General features: G+C 45.5%; 1 protein-coding gene across 1 annotated transcript in view; it reads left to right on the top strand.

Moving 5' to 3' along the window:
- Positions 1-21076, top strand: part of LOC119399249 (uncharacterized) — a 58511-nt gene that overhangs the window by 37029 nt on the left and 406 nt on the right. The window contains exons 3-6 of the mRNA XM_049417589.1: positions 5627-5739; positions 10877-11030; positions 12920-13093; positions 16663-16800. Coding sequence (XP_049273546.1) covers positions 5627-5739; positions 10877-11030; positions 12920-13093; positions 16663-16800 — 579 coding nt within the window. The remainder of the gene's footprint in view (positions 1-5626; positions 5740-10876; positions 11031-12919; positions 13094-16662; positions 16801-21076) is intronic.

Genomic DNA, 21076 nt, shown 5'->3' with positions numbered 1-21076 from the left:
ATCACTTGTGTTGGCGCCGCCGATGCCGATGGTCAATTGTCGCGTTTGATGAGGCATCCAAGGCGTCCGCCTTAATAAATAAATGACCCCTGGCCATGTTTGCCAATTGCAAATGCAGTTGTCGACAAGATGCCCATGGTTTGTATCATGGGAGAGAAGGCGAGCACACCCGACGCCTTCCCGGATGACGGGCTTTGCGACTACATCTTCTTCGACTCTCTCTACAAGGACGGCCGCAACATGCTCTCCCGACAGGCCACATTCAGCAAAAGCCTCAGCAACTTCATCAAAAACCGTCCTGCTTACCAAGGCACGCACCTCGGAGTTGGCTTTTCTTTCAAGTAAGCTGGTGTTCATGTAAAACTTTGAAGGGGCCCTAAACCATCCAGAGGTCGAAATTTAGTTGTGCTGTTGCAGTTCTGCACGACTGTACAGCGAACACGTAGCTACGATAATTTTTCGAAATGGTGCCGTAATACCGCAGTTACATGCGTTTGATGATCCAAAAGCGGCACTCGTTCGTTTTGCCGTTTCCTTCGCTACTCTCCTTTCGTCGGCTCGTCTCTCGTCCTGGCCGAGTGCTCCTCCTCATCGTGCGAGAAGGAAGAGCGGCGAGCGTGCGTACATGCGAGCAGACAACCAGGTTCTGCTTTGCGGATGACGTGAGCAGACGAGAATGCTGACGTCACCACCAACGCTGGGGATACCGAAAGGCCCAGAGAGGATGAGGGGTTGTTTGTTGGAATTTGTTGTGCGCCCGCGGTTCGCAGCGCTGCGGTGTTAGCATTGTTGATCGTGGCGGCATTGCGCGCCTTACTCGATATGTTAAAAATTATCGCATGTGGTTTAGGGGCCCTTTAACCTCAAAGGTACTGGTTAATTTGATGAAGTGCAGGTTATTCAATTTTCATGCATATGAAGCCAAGGAAAGCGTAGAAGGTGACATCTGTGTGTTATAAATGCGCAGGCATTTCTGCGCCTACTCAACGATAAAACTGACCATCCATCCGTCCCCCTGTCACATAAGAGGATCAGCGCCGTTAAGAAATAAACGAAAAAAAAAGCAAAGTTTGCTAGACGGTGCCAGGTTTCAGGGTAACTTCTTCTTGGGCGAGTTGGTCTTTGCTAAACATATTGTAGTACCGTAAAGTTCGAAAAAGAAATGAAATAGGACAAGCAGAGGAAAGAAAGACATGCGCTAAGGTGTGTATATGTATATTTAGGCTCAAGCGATGTTTTCTTTCAAGTGTCCATTGAAACTTATCTCTAGATCTCGGCCTGACAATGTTTCGGCTCGTGTCGTGTGTCACTATATGCAGCTACCTACAGTCTGCGGAGGAAGACCTCAAAGTTAAAGAGCCAAATCCACTCCAGCCTCTCTGGGATCAGGGAATCTTCAGCGTGGGGATTTTCGACCGTCCCCATAAGTCGCTGGAAAATCAAAAGGCTGCCATTGGCACACTCAAGGTATTTTCTCAGTTTAATTCCCGTCATTGGATGAAATCCCCTTTAGCAACAGTAAAAAACATTGTGCAGCTTCGCGTCAATGTTGCCAAGCTTGCAGGAGCCACGGAGCTGGGCGGCCTTCCTGAGCATACCACCTAAGCCTAACCTAGATCATCCCGGCAACGATGCCCGGATGGTCTTGTCTGGTTTCCCGGATGTCTCTTTTTAAGTGCCAGGATGACGGCACTGGCATTTGGCTCAAGGCCACTTGAAGGCCGCCTACAACGGGAGTTCGAAGCAATTCATGCTTAAACATTTATACGTTACTCTCTCTCGGTCTTTTGCTTTGTCTTATTACCCCTGTCAATCTCTTTCTTTATGTTATCTCGCCACGAGTGTAGTAATGAATATTTTTCCTTGTTGCTGTTTCTTCACGGAGAGGTAGGACCAGTCAAGATACCTTGTGCAGCTTTTATCCTGCCATCCTCGCCGCTTATCTTCATCTGCGCACTTATATGGAGAAAGAAATTTGTCCATTCGTTCAGTACTGAAGTGGATTGACACGAATATCTGACGTTTTCCACTTTAATAAGTTGAAGTTGTCATCTTACGTTCATGTGCAATCGAATGAGGAGAGTGAGGAGAATAGGACAGCGTGGCGCGGCTTCGTTTGCGCGCACGGTACTCCTAAGGTGCAAAGGGGAATAAATCGCGTTCCCCGACGCATTCTCCCACGCATCCGGGGCTTCTTCCTTGCAGTTCCCGCTTACGAACTGCTCACTCCGCGAACTGCGGCGCTCGACGAACTGCGGTACGGCTGAAAAACAACAGGATTGTACGAGGAAGAATTGTCCATGGTTTTCCACCGACGAAATGTAGACTGCAGACTCGAGATTATTTTGCCGGCTGCCACTATAGGCTGCGTCAGCACTGTAAAATTATGAGTTAGCTTGTTTGGAGCGTAAATTTCCAGCGAACTAGATACAGAATGTGCTTCATATACATGACCCCCGGGATCACTTGCTTTACGCGGTGTACGCTGTTGATCCAGCGTTACCGCTTGTCTCTGAAGCATGGTCACGGCAGAAAACTGAAAAAAAAAATGTTGTTCCAGGTGTGTAGAATTCTTATATTTGGCACAGTTTACGACCGAGTAATTCATATGCGCGACATTGCAAAGCACCGCTATCAACCTGACACGGTTCCGCTCATGGAGCGGTTGCGCAAGGAGCACGCGTGTCGCTCTCGTTCACTCCACCGTCAAAACATTTCAACAGCGAGGAAGAAACACGAACGGACAAAAGGGAGGTGAGACAGACTAGCGCTGTTTGGTGTTTTTTCCGCGCTGTCGAAATTTTTTGATGATGGATTACCAACTCGCCCAAACGCTCACGTTAATCTTTCACTTCCGCACCTCGGCGCCACCGGCTCAATGCAATGGCATGCAGCAGCGTGTCTGTGGAGCTGGTTTGCCGGCGTTCGTTGTTTTCTGTTCTTGCGCCAAGTTCCACGACGAGTGCGGAAGGGCCTTCATTGTGCAGCGATGAGTTGCTCGTCGGTGAAGTGCGTCAAAGACCCATTCTCTACGACCAAGGTGGTTGTCTACGACCAACGGCGCCATGTTCGAAAATCAGAGCGGTGATTGGCCCGTCGTAAAAAAACGTATATTAACGAAGGGCTCGATGTGAACACTCGTGGTCGCTATCAACGTAAACGGACGTTACAGCAGTTACGCGATACGACACTTATGACAGATGCGACTGCTGTCTGAACGCGGCTTTACATATGCGCGCAATATTACAGCTCCTTCTCTAGTGCTGCCATCTATGCGCCGCCTTCAACTAAAGGACAGCAAGTAGCGCCACCTACGTTACGCTTCTGTAACCTTGAGCTGGAGAATACACAGTTCCACTTCTGCTCTCGACTGGGCTGGCCCCGTATTTATCGCGGCCCAACTACAACGCAACATAACACCCCGTACCTCCGGTGGTGACTGTTAGCTTTCACCCGTCGCCTACCTAGCCACTAGTAAGCAACCACTCTGTGCTCTCGGCTATGGCTCTGGTGACAGTGGTAGTGTTTGAGGCCTTTATATATTACAGCGAAAGCTGTTACGAGATCACAAGAGCCGATTTTGGCCCAGTAGGTATACGCCGCCGCCGCCGCCGCTGGTGTCCGTAACCACTATCGCAAGAAATAAGAAAAACTGAGAGAAAAAATTTCTAGGAACGGATAGGACTTGAACCCGGGCCCTCTGCGTGGCAGCCGAGTATTCTACCACAGAGCCACGCCGGTGCTTGAAACTCCCTCGCAAAAATACCCTGTACAAGTGCCACGCCGGTCAAGGAATCGTGTTAACATGTGCATTATAGCATTGTAGAAGAGCAAAATAACAAACAGGCATCACACAATGTGAATTCCGCAACGAGTGGGGTGTTGAATGCTTCCAACCCATTATATAAGGATCAACTATAATTCTTCATGGTCATCAGCCACAGCACAACAAATTGCACATAATGACTTGCAGATGTGTAGCGGGTACCTCGCTTTTCCGCAGAATGACGAATAATGGCACAGTGGGTGCTTCCTTACGTCATGAAAGTTACGGTGGTTTAAGGCGTAGTGGGTACCTTGCATGTGCACTTGTATTAGTTGCCCCATGAGTCCACAACGGGCTCTGGAAATGCCGCTCTTCCAGCTTTCGCTGTGACTGTGCTGCGGGTTCTGCGCAGGCCTGGCGATTTTTTCAGGGTGCACTCACGCTTGAGAGAACCTGAGCAAAAGCAAAAACATGCATATATTTAGTTAAAGAAATTTCAGCTACCTAACTTTAATATATTTTGTGCAATTCGTAACGAAAGTTGGCCAAAACAGCAGAGCGGATGAGCGCTCCACTCCACCTCTTCGTCATTATTGATTTCCTGTGCTTCGAAAAAATTTTTGGCGGCAAAACAAATTGCGGATCTCTTCTTTCCGCTCATCAGGCAATAATATATAAAATTTTTGAAATAAATTTGAGAGGTCGACCAGCCATCGATTTTTCGATCTTACGTGGAATCACCCTGGACACCTCACGAATGCGCCTTATATCTTTCACACATTCTCTCTCGTAAGCTCTCTGTTGGCGGTGTAGATAGGCGGGGCGGAGCGGGGGTGGTGCCGCCGTCTGTGAGAGGTGAAAAGAAGTAATGTGTCACGATCGACACTTACTAGCGCTTACTCAGAGATTGCGTGCGATATCGGAGGTAATGGTTAAAGCATGGCCTCCGATATGGCGGGCGCGCGGCGCAGCTTCCACATGCACCAACAATATTTCTCCGCCGCCGACTACTTCGACTGCGAGAGCACCGACTAACAAAACTGCTGCAATACGTGTTGCAGAAAGGACACGATTTCGACGGGCGAATGTCGTGCCTTGGTGAAGCGAGACAGGGGCCAGCGGGACGCACGCGTTTGCGGCTCAAGCTAAGAACCTCTATGAACTGGGCGTCAACATGGGCGCATCCACGCCAATCGGTGCTATAGCTGCCAAACACGAATAGACATTGTACAAGCTCCCATATATCATTACAGAATAAGCACTACTTCTGTGTGGATACGTTTCACTTTCGTGTTATACCGATTCCTGTGACGGAGGGATCATCCATGTTTTTTTTTTAATTTCCTCTTGCTCTCAGATGTGCATTGGTAATAGCCTCAACTTGATATTGCAATGCACATAGACATAAAAACAAAATAGGCAGAATCCTTTAGTGGCTTTTGTAGCTCGAAAATTTTAGTACGTCTATTAAGTTGCTGGTGCGGTTACTAAAAACTTAGTAACGCACTAACCATTCCAGTTGGTATTGTTCACTTACTAACCAGGTAGCGAATTTCACTAACCTGCATTTACCTACCTTGAGCTAATAAGAGAGTGCTTTTTGTGACATGTAAACGGTTAGTATTTATTTAGTGAATATACCGACCCTTTTTTTTTCTAAGGGTGTTGTCAAACCGCGAAAAGCATGCTTGAATCTGTCACTATAATTTATGGTATTTTCATTTCCCCCAGGATCTAATCGCATTTTCTGGCCACTTGTCGATCCCTTTAGAGTTCCCGCGCTTATCTTCGCGCATTTCGCTTGCTTCTAGCGTCACGCCGTTCTTGCATAAGTGTGCTGGTCGTTTCGTTTCTTCGTAGAAAATAGATGACCTGCTCCAGATGCCGAAACAGCTGGGACATCACGTGGCCACTGCACTTGCCGCTCCTGATCCGCAGTTCGACTGGAGCTTGCAATACGCCCTCGACTTCAGGTGGGTGGGCCGAAGTCCTTCAAGTGCGGAGCTCTTTAGGGGCCCGGGCTGTCGTATGCTGTCGTATGCTGTCGTCGCTTGGCGTAACGCAGGCAAAACCACGTATAAAAATAGAAAGAAAACAGGAAGTAAGCGAGAAAGAGAAAGAAGGAAAGGGGAAAATAGGAAGAAAAATAGAAATAAACAGAAATAAAGAGAGAAGGAAAAGCCACACAAAACTGGAAAAGAGAAAACGAAAGAAAGAGAGGAGGAAAGAAAGAAAACCGAAGAGAAACAAAGAAGGCTGCCCAGATCCGCACTTTCTTCAGGCTTGGCACCTCTAGTGCGAAGCTTTCTTTCTCTTCTTTTTTTTTTTGTTACAGAAAAGCTGCTTGCCTCTAGCCCAGGGGCCTCAAACTATCCTCAGCTAGCGGGCCGCTGTCACGAAATTCAGTCCCGCAAGGGCCGTGATAGTGTGGAGGATTGATGTCGGGGGGTGCGGGGGGTGTTAATGTAATGCCAGCTAACGCTGTCATTCGAAAGAAGGCCTTTATATCGTGGTTTTGGGACGTTAAACGCCAACAATTATTATTATAGAAAGAAGGCCTTTTCCATATATCATATATGGGTCATTTCGAAAAGTAACTTTGCGTCAGGATTCGAGAAACATGTCCATACGGATCTCCCGAATGATTAAAATATGGACGCCGATCTGGAAACCCAGCACCGTCGCCAGGTAAAATCCTTCTTGCAGTGAGCAACATAGCCTTCGGCAACCATGGGCCGCAGTAAGACAGCTTTTGAACCAAAAATATTCGAAGAGAAACCCGACCGTTAGCTTTTGCCCGCCAACTTCCTTTCTGGTGTGGACTGCTGTCCATTGCGCGTTGAAGGCTCACGGAAATACGAAGCAAAAAAAAAAAAAAATGGGACTAGTACAATTATGTGCGGGCCGGGTCGCACGCGGCCCGTGAAGAACAGAAATTTTACTCATTCAGTCATGAAAATGTTACATATTAACATGATACACAGGAGGTCCCAAAGCTCTAGTCTTCAAGGGGACCTGCTGTAATAATTAAAAAGAAAACAAATCAAGTAAAAGCACTTCACAAAAAATAAACTAAAGCGTGATATCGAAATATACTAAATTACGTGTTGCGAGGACTTAAACGAACAATATAAACCAGGTTCACACAAATGAAAATGCAGAACACAAGTCCAAATACCAACATGTAGTAACGTAGAAAAATAGTTGAACTCATAAATAGTACACTACTATACTGAATAATCTCATGTGCTGAATAATAATAGGGACCGCATGTTTCAGACCCCAACTCTAGCTTATGCGATCGCAGGAGAAGGAGGGGATACTCTGGGCCACTGGCGTGCGTATAGCAGACAGAAAGGAAGATGGCTAGTCAGCGCAGCGCGCTCACAGCAGAGGAACTAGCGGAGAGGCGTCTGCGGTAGCAACGTGAGTTACGGATTCGCGGGTAATGGGCCCCCGCATGAGTGTTGCGGCCCCACGATTCAATTACAGCGAAGCTTGCCTTAGTCTACCTTGTAACGTCGTCGTCGCAGTCGTAAGTAGTAGTCGCCACGCAGGTCAGGTGACCAGAGGGAGGGAGTGAATAAACAAATAAATAGAACGAAACGATGATGATGATGATGATGATGATGATGATGATGCTCGAAATGTGTAAGCGCGCATATCACAAATCTATCTGTGGGTTCACGACACCACGTGATCTCGCTAGCCAATCTCGTACACTCGCGAGCTTCAAGCTTTGTTGTCCGACGGTTCTCACGGCGCGGAAATGGCTGAAAAAATTTTTACTGTTCGACGGCATGTCTCTTCCTCTACGTATTGCTGTAATGTTTACTCGATTTATGTCTAAATGTGTAAATATCTTAGTATACTTAGCGATCTTAGTATCTTTTCATAGCCACTGAGTCCTACGCCCATTTTCGTCCAGAACGCTCGTTCATCTTATCATCATGGCTTTGCTATCTCCTGACGAGGCTAAACATATGCTAGATGATAGTAGTCGCTCCTTGGTTCATTTCAACGCGCGTAGCCTCCGCGAAAATTCGGATAATATTTATAACTCTGTATGTTCACTCGCGCATTCTTTCTCCATCATTTGCATCTCTGAAACATGGCTCTGCACTTACGACGACAATCTGTTCGACCCGTCATCGTACGAAGCTGAGTACTGTCACCGCTGTACAGGCAGCTATGGTGGCTCAGTAATATTTATCGCCTCAGATCTGTCCTACACCCGCCGACAAGATCTTTCCTTGGGCATCTCCCATTGCGAATCCGTGTGGATTAAATTAAATAATTCTTTTTAAACGATAATAACAACGTTATTCGGGGTTGTATTTACCGTTCGCCTTCTTTAAATGTGAGGGATTTGTTTTCTTGCCTGGATGCCATTTTGAATCAGCTATCATCGGAAGGCAAGCGCGTTGTCTTAGTTGGTGACATCAACATCAACTTGCTTAACACAGACAATTGTGCATACACAGAATATATTGACTGTTTCAGTGGATACGGTTTTGAGTATATTTCATCTCCTGCTAGATGCCCGATTTCTGGTGTTGCTTCATGGCTTGATCATGCCATCTGTAATTTCTCGCCCTCTCTCTCTGCAGGAGTAATTGACGTGAACATCACTGATCATTATCCCATATTTCTTGCTTTCAACGTCTTGAAGCCATTTGATCCACCCCCGCGTGTTACTCCCATACTTGACCAGGAATAGTTTTTCAATGCCATTATTAAAACTGATTGGTCCAGTGTTACAGCACTATGCAATGTAGACCAGACATTGAACAAGTTTTCTTCCCTTTTCCATAAAGCCGTAGAAGAGTGTACTAAAACAGACAAACGTAAAAAGAGGTACTAATATCCTAGGAACCCTTAGTTATCTCAGGGAGTGCTAAAAAGTATGCGTAAAAATATAACCTGTACAGAAAAGTCAAAAGACAACCATTTAACACTGCTTTAGCTTCACGCTATAAAAAATATTCGAATGTTCTTTCATGTCTCTTGAGAAATGCCAAGAAAAAATATTATGATGACCAAATATCTAGTGAAAAAGCAACTCTAAAAGAGAATGGCAACTCTTAAACGATTTCGTAAATCGATCATCACATAGTTCACCTTTGCAGAAAGTGACATGTAAAGGCATTACACATGATAACCCTGAAAGCGTTGCTTATGCTTTTAGTAATTATTTTTTCGAAATTTTCAGTCAAAAACATAGCAGTTCTAGCCGTAATCTACAACGTCCTAATCGTTCTTTTTTTCTTTTCCCCGTGAGCCCTGATGACGTGTCCACAGCAATCAAAAGTCTCAAAGAAACCGGCCCTGGTATAGATAAAATCTCAGCACGACACTTAAAACTTGTAGTAGACATTATTTCTGAACCACTTTCTATAATTATAAATCTTGCGTTCAAGCATGGCAGTTTCCCTACTTCTCTAAAGATAGCTTAAGTTCTTCCTATTTTTAAAAAGGGTGATGAGCAATCTGCTTCCAACTATTGCCCCATCTGCATTCTTTCTTCCCTGAGTAACGTCATCGAAAAACTAAACAAGTACCTGAATAAATTTAATATATTGAAGCCCTGTCAATTTGGCTTTCGCGCTGGAAGTTCCCCTAACCTTGCCCTATCAGACTTCATCAAACGCTCCATTGATTCAGGATTTGTAGTTGGGTCAGTTTTTTTGGACTTCACAAAGGCATTTGATACCAATAATCATCTCATTTTATCCTAGAAACTCGAAGCATATGGTATTGGAGGTCCATCCCTCAAAATTTTAAACAGTTACCTCCTTAACAGAAAGCACACTGTTTACATATCGGGCTCATTTTGCTCTACTAAAACTATAAATCAAGGGGTTCCTCAAGGGTCATTACTGGGTTCGTTTCTTTTTTTACTTTACATTAATGACCTTCCTGACATTATACACATGGCTCACTGCGTTTTATATGCTGACGATACTACCATTTCCTTTGCTGATAGATGTATTGATACCGTCACTAATAAATAAGTGCTGTACTTCGTAGCATGTTAAAGTGGTGCCAGGAAATTTTTTTAATTATTAATCCAAATAAATCTAAGTTTATGGTTTTTAGATCAGTTCAATACAAGTTAACCTCCTCAACAGCAATCACAGTTGACTCTCATTTGATTAATGTCAGCGACAGAGTATCATTTCCTGGCCTTCACCTCGATGCTAAACTCAACTTCGCTCTTTATATTGCTCACATTAGAAAAACGGCAGCGTTCGGCATTCGCGCATTACTCAAAGCTCGCTCATATTTTTCTCATAATGCACTCCTTTCTCTTTACTTCGCATTCATTCATTCTCATATCACTTATGGCATCGCATCATGGGGGAATACTTAACAGTGTCATCTTTCATCCATACAACATCTACAAAATCGAGCTCTTCGCGCTATCTTTACTGCTCTCGCGACAGTACCGCCGTTCCCCCTTTTCACTGCAATAACATCTTAACTGTTAGCAACCTATTTCGGTTTAATCTAATTATGTTTCTGCATAAACAAATAAGAAATCAACTTTCTGCTAGTTTCATTTATCCAAAGATGTTAATACTACCACAACCAGGTTTGCGGCTAACAATAACTTTTTACTTCCTAAGATTCATACTAACTATGGTAAATCGTCTTCTCTCTTCTGTACCATCGCCATATGGAATAATTTGCCCACTTCACTAAAATGTAGAGTTTCTTTAATTTCATTTAAAAACTCATTAAAAGAGCATCTGTTAAATAGTTGATCTGTCTTTTTTTCTGTTGCTTTACACTGTATTTATTATTTGTTTTTTTTTTTCATTCCATGCCCTTTTGTTTTTTCAATCTGCTTTGTGTATTGTTTGTTTCTGCGATTCTAACAGCTGCTTATCCTTGTTTTATATATTTGTTATCATCACCGAGGGTCCCGTTGCAGTCGTGTACTTTGGGACCCTCGTCTGTATATTTTACTCCCTGTAACATCCTTTTATATCATGATAATAAACTTATTGATTGATTGATCTTTAAAATGTAGCATCACGACTGCCCCTCGGGTTGGTAGGTGTATACTGACAAAGCGTTTCTTCTGTGCTCGTATCCCGAAAACAGCAAAGTCGGCTTCGACCCGTACATCTTCATAGCCATCGGCCACTATACATACGGAGACAACACGGTGAGGAACTGCGCCATCATGCCACCGACACGTTACCCGTTTGACTTCCCAGATGACGAAAATATCACCTCGGACTACAACTACGATCTGGTAGGCGCCAATTTTCTTACTATCTGCATAATGTGGAAGCTTACGTAACCAACATCGTAATTCTCGCCACCATTAGCAACTTGTTTATGCTCAGCATGGCTGGCGTTAGTGGCTACATTGCAGCAAGGTTCGAGATTGGGCTACTCAGTAATTCATCTTCAACAAACAGCGCAGGAGCGGAGAACGGACAAAGGAAGGAGCAAAGACAAGCGCACACTTCCAGCTGATGGTTTCTTGAGAAACGCCCATGTACATATATATGTCGGCATACTACAACACGTGAGCGCTCTCAAACAGACTCGTAACAACAGGTCATTAACAAGTTAACAAGTTAAGCAGAAAAATCTTATAGGACCTAAGAAATTACACGATATGGAAAAGCACAAGATGAAAGCAAGGAAAAGCATGTCAAATGTGTGTACCATGGTCACAGGATAGCGCGCACTTACAACGGGGACAAAGGTAGAAGAACACGACAACACAAGCGCTACATAGCGCTTGTGTTGTCGTGTTCTTCTACCTTTGTCCCCGTTGTAAGTGCGCGCTATCCTGTGACGATGAACACATACCAACTCGCCCAGTTTTCTGCTTTGTTAGTGTGTACCATGGTTTACGTAGTTGTGAGGGCTGAGCGTGAAGGCTGAGACGTCAGGAACAGAATAAAATATTTATTAAAGCACCGAGGAGTGCGGCGAAACGTGACCATCCGCCCATAGAGCTTCCTAAAGTTAACTAGAGAAGACTCTGGCGCTGCGATCGTTCAGCCACCATGGAAATGATGGGTAGTACACGGATTTGTCTAATCTTCGTGCTTGCGCACTTCGAACGCACTTGTGGCACTTGTGGCGAAAAAACCACTGCCAACTTATCGGCCTACCGCTGCAACGGAGCCCGCGAGTCGCGGCAGCAGCTAATTTGGTTCGCTCAAACCACGGCTGAGAGCAGCACGTTCGCTGCCGCGCAAATGCGCTAGTCACGTGGTTCTCCTTGTATTTCGCGGGCTTTCTTTGCAGCTTGGGAAAGATGGTATACGTGAGACTTTCTTTATCGCACATAATGCAATGGGGGTTTCTGAAGACGCTCTTGAACTTTGCAAGTCGCATTTCTTGCCTAAAGTCAATATTTAGCAATTTATTTAAATAATCCTAATTAACAAATTAATTAATTACAAAACAAATTATTGCCTGTAGTGCACAAGGCGGCTTCCAGCAATTTGCAACTGGTTTCATTCGCCTGCCTCTAATATCGTATTTTTTAACCCTTGGCTAAGATATAGCTGGGACACCGGTGTGTGTATATCTATATATAATATATATATATATATATATATATATATAGACATAATATATATATATATATATTATATATATATATATATATATATATATATATATATATATACGCACACACATTTGTTGCGTGCATTGTTTTCTCTGCAGTGAATTACATGACAATATAGAGCAGTGATCGTCTGCTTTATTTATTTATTATATAATATATATATATAATATATATATATATATATATATATCTATATATATATTATATATATATATATATATTATAATATATATATATATATATCAATGTAGGTAGCAGTGGCTGCACCCTTTCTTTTGTGTAATTCGTACCACACTTGCCACTAGCTCCGCTGTTTCCTCAGTGTTTTTGCTGTTTCCTACGCACCGCTAGTGCGTAGCTGCCTCTTTTTATTTCTTGGATTATAACCAAGAAGGTTTTAAAAAATTCTTAAACCTCCTTGGTTGTAACCTGGTGTAGTAAATATTGTAGGAAACTCTATGCATGAAGATACTAAGATCTCGGACAATTTCGACATGTGACAAACGATACGCGACAAGTGACGTCCGGCTTTTATGGGTACTCCGCAGGGTACTGCATTGTTCGCCGCCCAGCAGATGTCCTTGAAAAGAACAAGACTGAGAGCTTTGGTGTCTGTGACCTTAAAAGGACGTTGGAATGTGCTGCGCTCCAGCGACAAGGTGGAGTTCTTCGAACGGTGTGTGTCAGACCCGAGTGCCAACTCCTTCGGCAGCTATACAGAGGTAAGGAAGAACGAGGTAATATAATAGCGAAAGTGCTTTTCAGAAGGTGTTTACGGTGAAGATGAGCAGCGTGAAGCGCGGAAGGGCGGAAGTACAGGCGAGGAATGAGCGAGGAAGTAACGAAAACGAGTGTCCTTTCACTTCCGCTGTCCCTCCCGCATCTACGGAAGAGAGAATGCGAAACGCCAGCTAATGCGAGCTAACCCTCAGCTTCGGAAGACTGAGACGCATGGCCGAGCGCCAACAAAGACAGGCGAACCAGCAGCTTCGACTTAGACTAACGCAAGCCATGCGTCAACAAGGCAGGCGAACCCACAGCCCTGCTCCACAGTTTGTGCAGTTTTCACGGTGTGCAACTGGCGCGAATATTTTATTAGACTTCTTAATGGTATTTTTTCTCGTTATTTTTGCGGCGTGTCAGTTTATTGCAAATACACATATGTGATCTACCATTGCAGCTTGCGCTGCTTGAAGGATGGTGGACGCGACAGTTTAACTCCATTAGATCGGTGCTTTTGCTACTTTGATCACGAATGTATGCCGAGTTCCTCTGGTCACGAATATGGGTCGATAGCTATTTGGGGCTGACATTTTTTGAAGAAGAGGCCGCACCATATTCGAATAAACGCGGTAACCTATCCCGAAGATTATTGGTAACAAGATCTGTAATAAAATTTCCCATTACTCCTTTATGCTTTTTAAGGACGCCAGTAACGCGAAGAGACGCGTTGACCAGTATCACACCCAAAATGCGTGCGAGGGAATCGCTATCTTTAGTTCGCTGTAAGCTAACTTTTTATCGTGCCCGAGGTCTGCCTTCTACTTTCGGGACTCTAGCATTTCCACCCCAGATTGTTCTAACAGCGAAGCTCTTTAAGCCGGACGTTAGGCCGTTAGGTGTTCGCAGAAAAACCTCGCCGAGCGATGACGTCGCCATGCGTCACCTAGCAACGCGTTGGAGGAGGGAAAGAGGGGGAGGAGAGGAAGCGGAGAGGAAGAAATAAATAAAACAAAATAAAGTTTCTTAGGGAGGCGGGATTCGAACCAGGGTGCCCACGGTCTGATGGCGAGCGTAGTAACCACTCGGCTATCCAGGCACGGTATACCAGAACAAGCATTTATGGGAACCATATGATTGCGTTCCTATAGGCAAGATAATGAGAAAAAGAAAGACAGACAGAAATAGAGAAAGAAAGAGAAGCAGACAGAAAGAGAGAGAGTGAGAGGTTCAACTTGGCTTTTCCGGGCTTAACTGCTCCTCTATTAGAGTGTACTAGAAGGATCTGAGTGGGACGAACGGAGCGCTCATGCTGAGGCGGCACTCGTTGACGGAATAGGGGGCGCTGCGGGCGAACTGGATTGGTCGCGACCGAGCGTGCCGGGGCGCACCGGCCACGCTTGCTCGCGTTTCGCCCTGTTTTTCTATTTATAGCATCTATATACAGACATTAGGGTAGAAGAAAACAAGTGAGAATAAATTCAAAGTGACTTATAAGGCTTTCCAACGAAAGCGTGCCGTGTATTCTTTTTCGTGTTCCCTCTAGAACACGGACAGCGATGCGTCAATGATACCAACTGACTGATCCGGTCATATTTCTCTAAGAAATTGACCACTTAAAAGTGTCGTGGTGGCAAGTGCATAAATTAGAAGTGAATGCGGGGTCAGTGCCCTAATTTTCTACCATGGAAATTTTCAGCGGCATTCGTTCGTTTGTCTGAACGCCCGAGAGTGATAGCTGCCGTTGACATACTACTTTTGCAGCTTTTCGCACACCCCTCGAAACTGTCGGGATACTTTAGTATCCTTTTTAATTATTGCAATTACAATATTTTGAGCATGCTGCGACCGCACGCAAGATTACTCAGATATGCCGAGAATGCTCTACACAGAAATAAACTACCAGTGCTAACCTTGTAAACAATTTATTGCTCTTAACCACGGTTTCAAAAAAATGTGGAGCTGAAGTGTTATAATAAACGCTATAGTGCAGGCTACCAAAGTAGGGAGTGCAGAGTGAGAGTGAATAACCGAGAATAATGCTTTGACAGAATTAAAGGCCGAAAACAAGGGTTTCTAAGATTGCTGTAATTGAATCAATTAGAAGAAAATAAGGGTCCAGATTTGCAACAGAAGGCCCACTTGACAACGGTCAGGTGGGCCTTCTGTTGCAAATCTGGACCCTTATTGGCTTCGGACCAAGTCTACAAAATTTTAGACCATTTGAGTCAACAGAACAAGCAAATTCCTGTCAACGTGTTTGCTGCTTGGCCACGGTTAAAAAAAACAGCTTCGTCGTTAAATCCCCTTCGGTAATAGACGAAGTGCTGAGTGCACCTGGACATTTAAAAAATTTAGATGCTCGAAGAAGGGCTTCCTCTTCCTGCAATACAGTTCTTGCAAGTCCTTCAGAGAGCTTTCCATTCAGAAATGTTTTGTAACTAGCCTGCTCAATCACGCTCACGTGAAAAAGGACTGCCCTCTCTGAAGTGACAGTGCCAGAGCACGTATCCAACTTCGACGGTGTATAAACAGCGCCTTCATAGCCATGGAATTGGTGCACCGACCAATATTTAGACGGAGTCCTCAGTTCTCGCAAGTTTTCTAGTTTCAACGACGCTGTCGACACGTCGTGCACGTCGCCTTGACTTTCAAAGTCCTCGTCGACAGGCGTGCTCGTGCAGGCTTTCTTGCTATTCCATGGGGTCCCGGCACGGTAGGCGCTTCCCGTTTACGAGGAGCGCGTTTAGGAGGCAGTTTCGTGCTCAAATATTTCGGAGCGTTGGGCAAGACTGTAGGCACTGCGTCTGGCGTCAGCGCAGGAGCACCGCGGGCGATTCTCACTTCTTTGCCGTCAATGATGTGGACGTATTCAGGCAGTACGTAGCGGTCCTCGAAGTGGAGCTCACACACTGCACAGTTTTCCTCGAGAGCTTTGTCGCTGCGATGGAGGTTCCTTTCCCAGATTTTTCTTCTACTTTCATCTTTTGGAACGCTAAAAAGCGATAGCTTCCTTTCTGCTTGGCCGCCGGCATAGCCTATGCGGCATCCCGGTGCGTAGCAATGGCGAAGCCTAGGTTTTGTCATGCCGAAGTCGTTGGCACTCACGCATTTGGGCATAGAAGGCTCCTACCACAGCACAGTAGTAGACAGTGACAAAACAGCAGCAGCGCTCACGCACACATTACGAGCCAACGCAGCTAATAGGTGAATGCGACGACGAACACACTTGGAACACGTCCGAACCAATGCCACCACCAATCCAATGCGACCGCAGCGCCGCCACGCCAACTGTCAACGAACCGCGCTTCGCTACGATGCAGGTGCAGAGCCGGCTGCTCGTCCCACTCAGAACTTCTAGTACACTCTACCTCTATGCTCATATGCGGCTATGTCTAGGCTTAAGTCTAGGCTCTATAGGCTAGGTTTGACTGCTGGGCTAAGGTCGCCTAGCTCCGTTGTTCCTTCAGCCTTTGTCACCACCGGTGGGAAGCTACCCTAATTTGTTTTAACCTCCTTGGAACGCACCTTCTAACCTATCTTCCTGTCGTACCACTGTCCTTGTTCTCAGGTGTGCCCAGACAGACGCTCCGGTGACAAGACCAAGTATAAGCTTACTTACTCGAGGGATCACGTCTCCGTGCTCTGCCACGCACCGGGATCCCTGCGCGTCTTCGTCTACGACAACGAGGACGCACTGGCCATAAAGGTGCGCTATTCCTTCCATTACTACTACTACTACTACTACTACTACTACTACTACTACTACTACTACTACTACTACTACTAATACTACTAATACTATATACTAATACTACTACTACTGCTACTACTACTACTACTACTAGTACGACTGCCATGGCGAATAAAGCCTCAGATGCCGCTAAAATTGACCGTCGGCGTCGGCGACGTCAACACGAGTGATGCAAAAAGCCTGATCACGCGATGACGTCACCATATGATGACGGCACCGTATGATGACGTCACCATATCACGTCATCGTGACGTCACGAATCGCCAGAAAATGCAGAAGGATAACACTTTCCCATGAAGGCTTCTATGCTGAGCTTCAGTTACACCCTGGAACTCAGCAGGTGGGCGTACATAGGGTTCCCTATGGCGGGCGAAAAATATGGTGCATCTCTAGGGTACCCTGTACGCCCATCTTAGGGTACGGGGCTAGGGACCGCATTTTCTGGACCTTTGACTCGTTCCCCGGATTATCTTATTTTGTTCTTGCAATGGTGCCAAATATAACGACTCTGGCTTTTGGTTCAAGATCACTTGGAGGTCGCCGACCACTGGCGTAGGCAGGGGACATGGCGGGGGGGCGGAGCTCTCCCCGAATTTTTCCAGTTTCGGTCAGCAGAATCGGTCAGAGAAGAAACAGTTGTAGCGGATATCCTAGTTGACATCAATCTAAACAAATAGACCAGGGCCTGACGCGTAATGCGTAGAGCACACAACCAGTGGTCGGTTAAAGCAACAGAGTGATTACCAAGTGATTGGAAACACAGTCGTCTGTGACATAACATAATCTGACCACATCAATGCACAAGTACGAAGCCGCTAAGAGTTGACACTTTCAGAATGGCGTCCTCACACCTATAATTCAGCTGGGTGTGACAGATCAGCTGACAAGGGATATCATCGAGGCACAAGAGATTGAGAAGATGGGAGAAATATGCTCAGGCATGTCGTCAATAGCTAATAATATCTGGTGTTTAACGTCCCAAATGTCGTCAATAGCTTTGACATAAAAAGTTTCATTTTCTCGGTGTGACAGCGCCTGTTCGAAAGTGTCAACTCCTAGTGGCTTCGGATTTATGCGCATGTCGCCAGATTATCTGATGCTATAAGTAGCGACTATATCGCATAAACTCATAGGGTCCCATGTGCATTGGCCTCAATCGACTCGAAGGCGAAAGCCATCTTCTTTTACCACGGAAGTGATTTATGCCGGGGTCCACCATGATTTCACTGACGTATTTCCGTGACGGAATACGTCAGTAAAATACAGATGACGCAGATGATAAAGAAAATCAGAAGAAAAGGTTTCGTTAATTTCGATGACCTTAGAGTCGATACGACGACCTTTCAGTCGACCACCATGGGAGTCGGGCGCTTTACGAACTGCGCCACCGACGCTGATGCATGAGTTTTTACAAATGCTCATTATATCTTTCACATCTTCTCTCTTTCACAGTTGGCGTGGTGCGGTGTCAGAGTTGTCGTTGGGTGGATTTGAAAAGTAGTCAGAACTCAAGCTAAATGTAGCCGAAGTAGCCAAGTCATTTAATTTTATCGGCAAATTTGTAGCCATATTGAACAGAAGCGGTGTTATGAGTCATTGAACAATACTACCATCTTAACAAGCAAGAACACAGAAATAAGAGCAGAGTATTTCCTTCTTGCTTGGTCTTCAAGCCACCAAATAAGTTACCAATAAAAGAATATTTTTTTAACAAATTCAGTGCTACATGTATATATTTTATGTAGAATAGATATAGTTCTTTCCAGATACAAAGCAATTGTGGAACATTCCAGCCGACAAGCCAGTACGAACATTAAACGTTGAAGCAGTTTTTCCTTGAAGCCGCAGATTGGATCTGATTAGTAAAGCTTACGTGATACATGTCCAGCGTAAGATAGTCAAATCTGGTTGAAATGAGCAGTCCAGCTACATTTTGTCACGGAATCTCTGTTTTTGTCTAGTTCACAGGGTAACGCTGCACGTCAGAATTCGACTGCACAGTGCCTGTTGAACCCATAGAGTTTCCTACAATACTCACTAGAGGGAACCCTGGCGCTAGTATCTATGGGAGCTGCAACGCATGGCGCTTCAGCCAGCATGCGAATGATGGGTAGTACACGGATTTGTCTAAACTTCGTACTTTCGGCTACGTTCGGCTCGGCGTCGCCTGCATCCACTTTGTGGCAAGACGAAGTTCAGCAAACACTCAGCAGTTCGACATCACCACTTAACTTTTTTAGGCTCACCAATTCAAATCTGGTCACGAAGTTCACAACGATCCTTTCTTTTATCCGGAAGAAAACCAAAACGCAGCACTAAACAAAGCCACAAGTGCGGTCGAAGCCCGTAAGTACGAAGACTATAGGCAAATCCGTGTACTACCCATCATTCCCATGGTGGCTGAACGATCGCAGCACCAGAGTCCCCTCTTGTTAATTTTAGGAAACTCTATGGTTGAAACCACCGAGCAGCCCTCCCGAAATCTTTCTGAAACTAAAGTGGTTTTACAATGCCTCCAGGATCGGGGGCATTGTAAGCTTTCTGCACGTCACCTTGTTTTTCACTGCCTCCGGGATCGGCGCACCTTTGACCAACCAATGACGTCATGCGGTGACACGTTATGTGACGTTCCAGCGACGACATGATGACGTCACAAATTTTCGTGACCCTCGACGTCATATGGTGACGTCATCACATAATGATGATTTTTTACATCACTCGTGTTGACGCCGCCGACGTGGGGCGCCGACGCGGAACGCTGGTCAATTTTCGCGCATTATCAGGCAGCTAAGGCTTTTGCCTTAAACGGGTGGGGCCACAAAATTTTCAGGCCACAAAAAGCTTGCTGTAGGCTTCCTGTGTATGTAAGGAACAACAAAACGAAATGTTGGACACAGCAAGCGTTTAGAATTTAGAACAGGCCTGTAGCCAGGAATTATTCTTTTTTTTTTTTTGGGGGGGGGGGGAGCCTGCTTGCTGCAAGCCTTCACTATTTTAGGAAAACACCCACTTTCATTTTTTTAAACACCCCCTTCCAACAGAATTAGGAGGGGGGGGGAGGATCCCCCCCCCCCCCACCGGCAACAGGCCTGGTTTAGAATACATAATTCTCTTCCAAAGTGGGCGCATGTGCTCGTTCTCGCGATCGAGACCCATCGCTAGCGCGAATGACACTGACGTCACTGCGTAGGAAGCGTAACGAACGTTTGTGATGTCAGACCACATTGGAGTGACGTGTAATCAGCGGTGACCCACAGCCCCGCTTCACCGAGCAAACCAAGACAGCGTCGGCTGCGAACCTATACACTCATAGGCGTGCGCACGCAGGGTAGGGGCAGGAGGGGCGGTTGCCCCTCCCCCCCCCCATATCACCTAAGAAGGGGGGGGGCAAAAACTGCCCCATACATTGACTTAGCAGAGGGGGGGGGGCTGCGATGAACCTTCGCCCCCTCTAATAGGGAACCCTGCCATCTTCGAGAAAATGTGCAGCGCGGCACAAACGAAGGACAAGAAACAGGACGACACCAGCGCTGACTTTCAACTGAAATTTATGTCGCGCACAAACAAAAAAAAAACGTTTAAGTCACATGGTTATTGCCAGATAAACAAGAGAAGCGCGGGAACATGCCATTCAAAAATTCTATTTTTTTATGCAGTGCGATAGAGGTTTGGCTGATACAGCGGGCGGAGTCCACGTGCATATGATAAGCCTCGATTATCTCACGGCTTGTTTGATCTTTATTTTTGTACATCACGGCTGTTTCTTGAAACAAGGGTTCACATTTGCATCTGCTGCAGTGGGCGGCCTAAGTAGAAGTCGTAGAATTTTTTACAGCACATAAGTGTTCTCTGAGGCGAATATTCAAACATCGACCAGTTTGTCCGTGTCAGGTTAACCATACGCGTAAGTTCGTTTCTTGTTCGTTGGGGGTAGTTTATGCAATTCCGCTCTCTTGTGGCAAGGTGTATTACGGGCAAACTAGAACAGGCTGTAAATCTAAATTCAAGGCTCCCGGTCGAAGCAGCAGGAATATTCGGCATTTTCTTGTGTCCTTTAACATTTGGCGCTAACTGTACGCGCTGCAACCAATCCGCCTTTTACGTCTTCCTGTGCTGCCCTCTGCCGTTTTATTGAGGTTCTGGTAGCGACCGGGACAACCGGCATTTCCAGAACAAAAGACTCCGAGATCAAGAGACGTTTCGTGACTTTCCCGCTAGGGGAAGGGCGCAT

This window comes from Rhipicephalus sanguineus, chromosome 7 (assembly GCF_013339695.2).
Source record: "Rhipicephalus sanguineus isolate Rsan-2018 chromosome 7, BIME_Rsan_1.4, whole genome shotgun sequence".
Taxonomy (NCBI): domain Eukaryota; kingdom Metazoa; phylum Arthropoda; class Arachnida; order Ixodida; family Ixodidae; genus Rhipicephalus; species Rhipicephalus sanguineus.
This window is presented reverse-complemented; position numbering and strand designations above follow the sequence as displayed.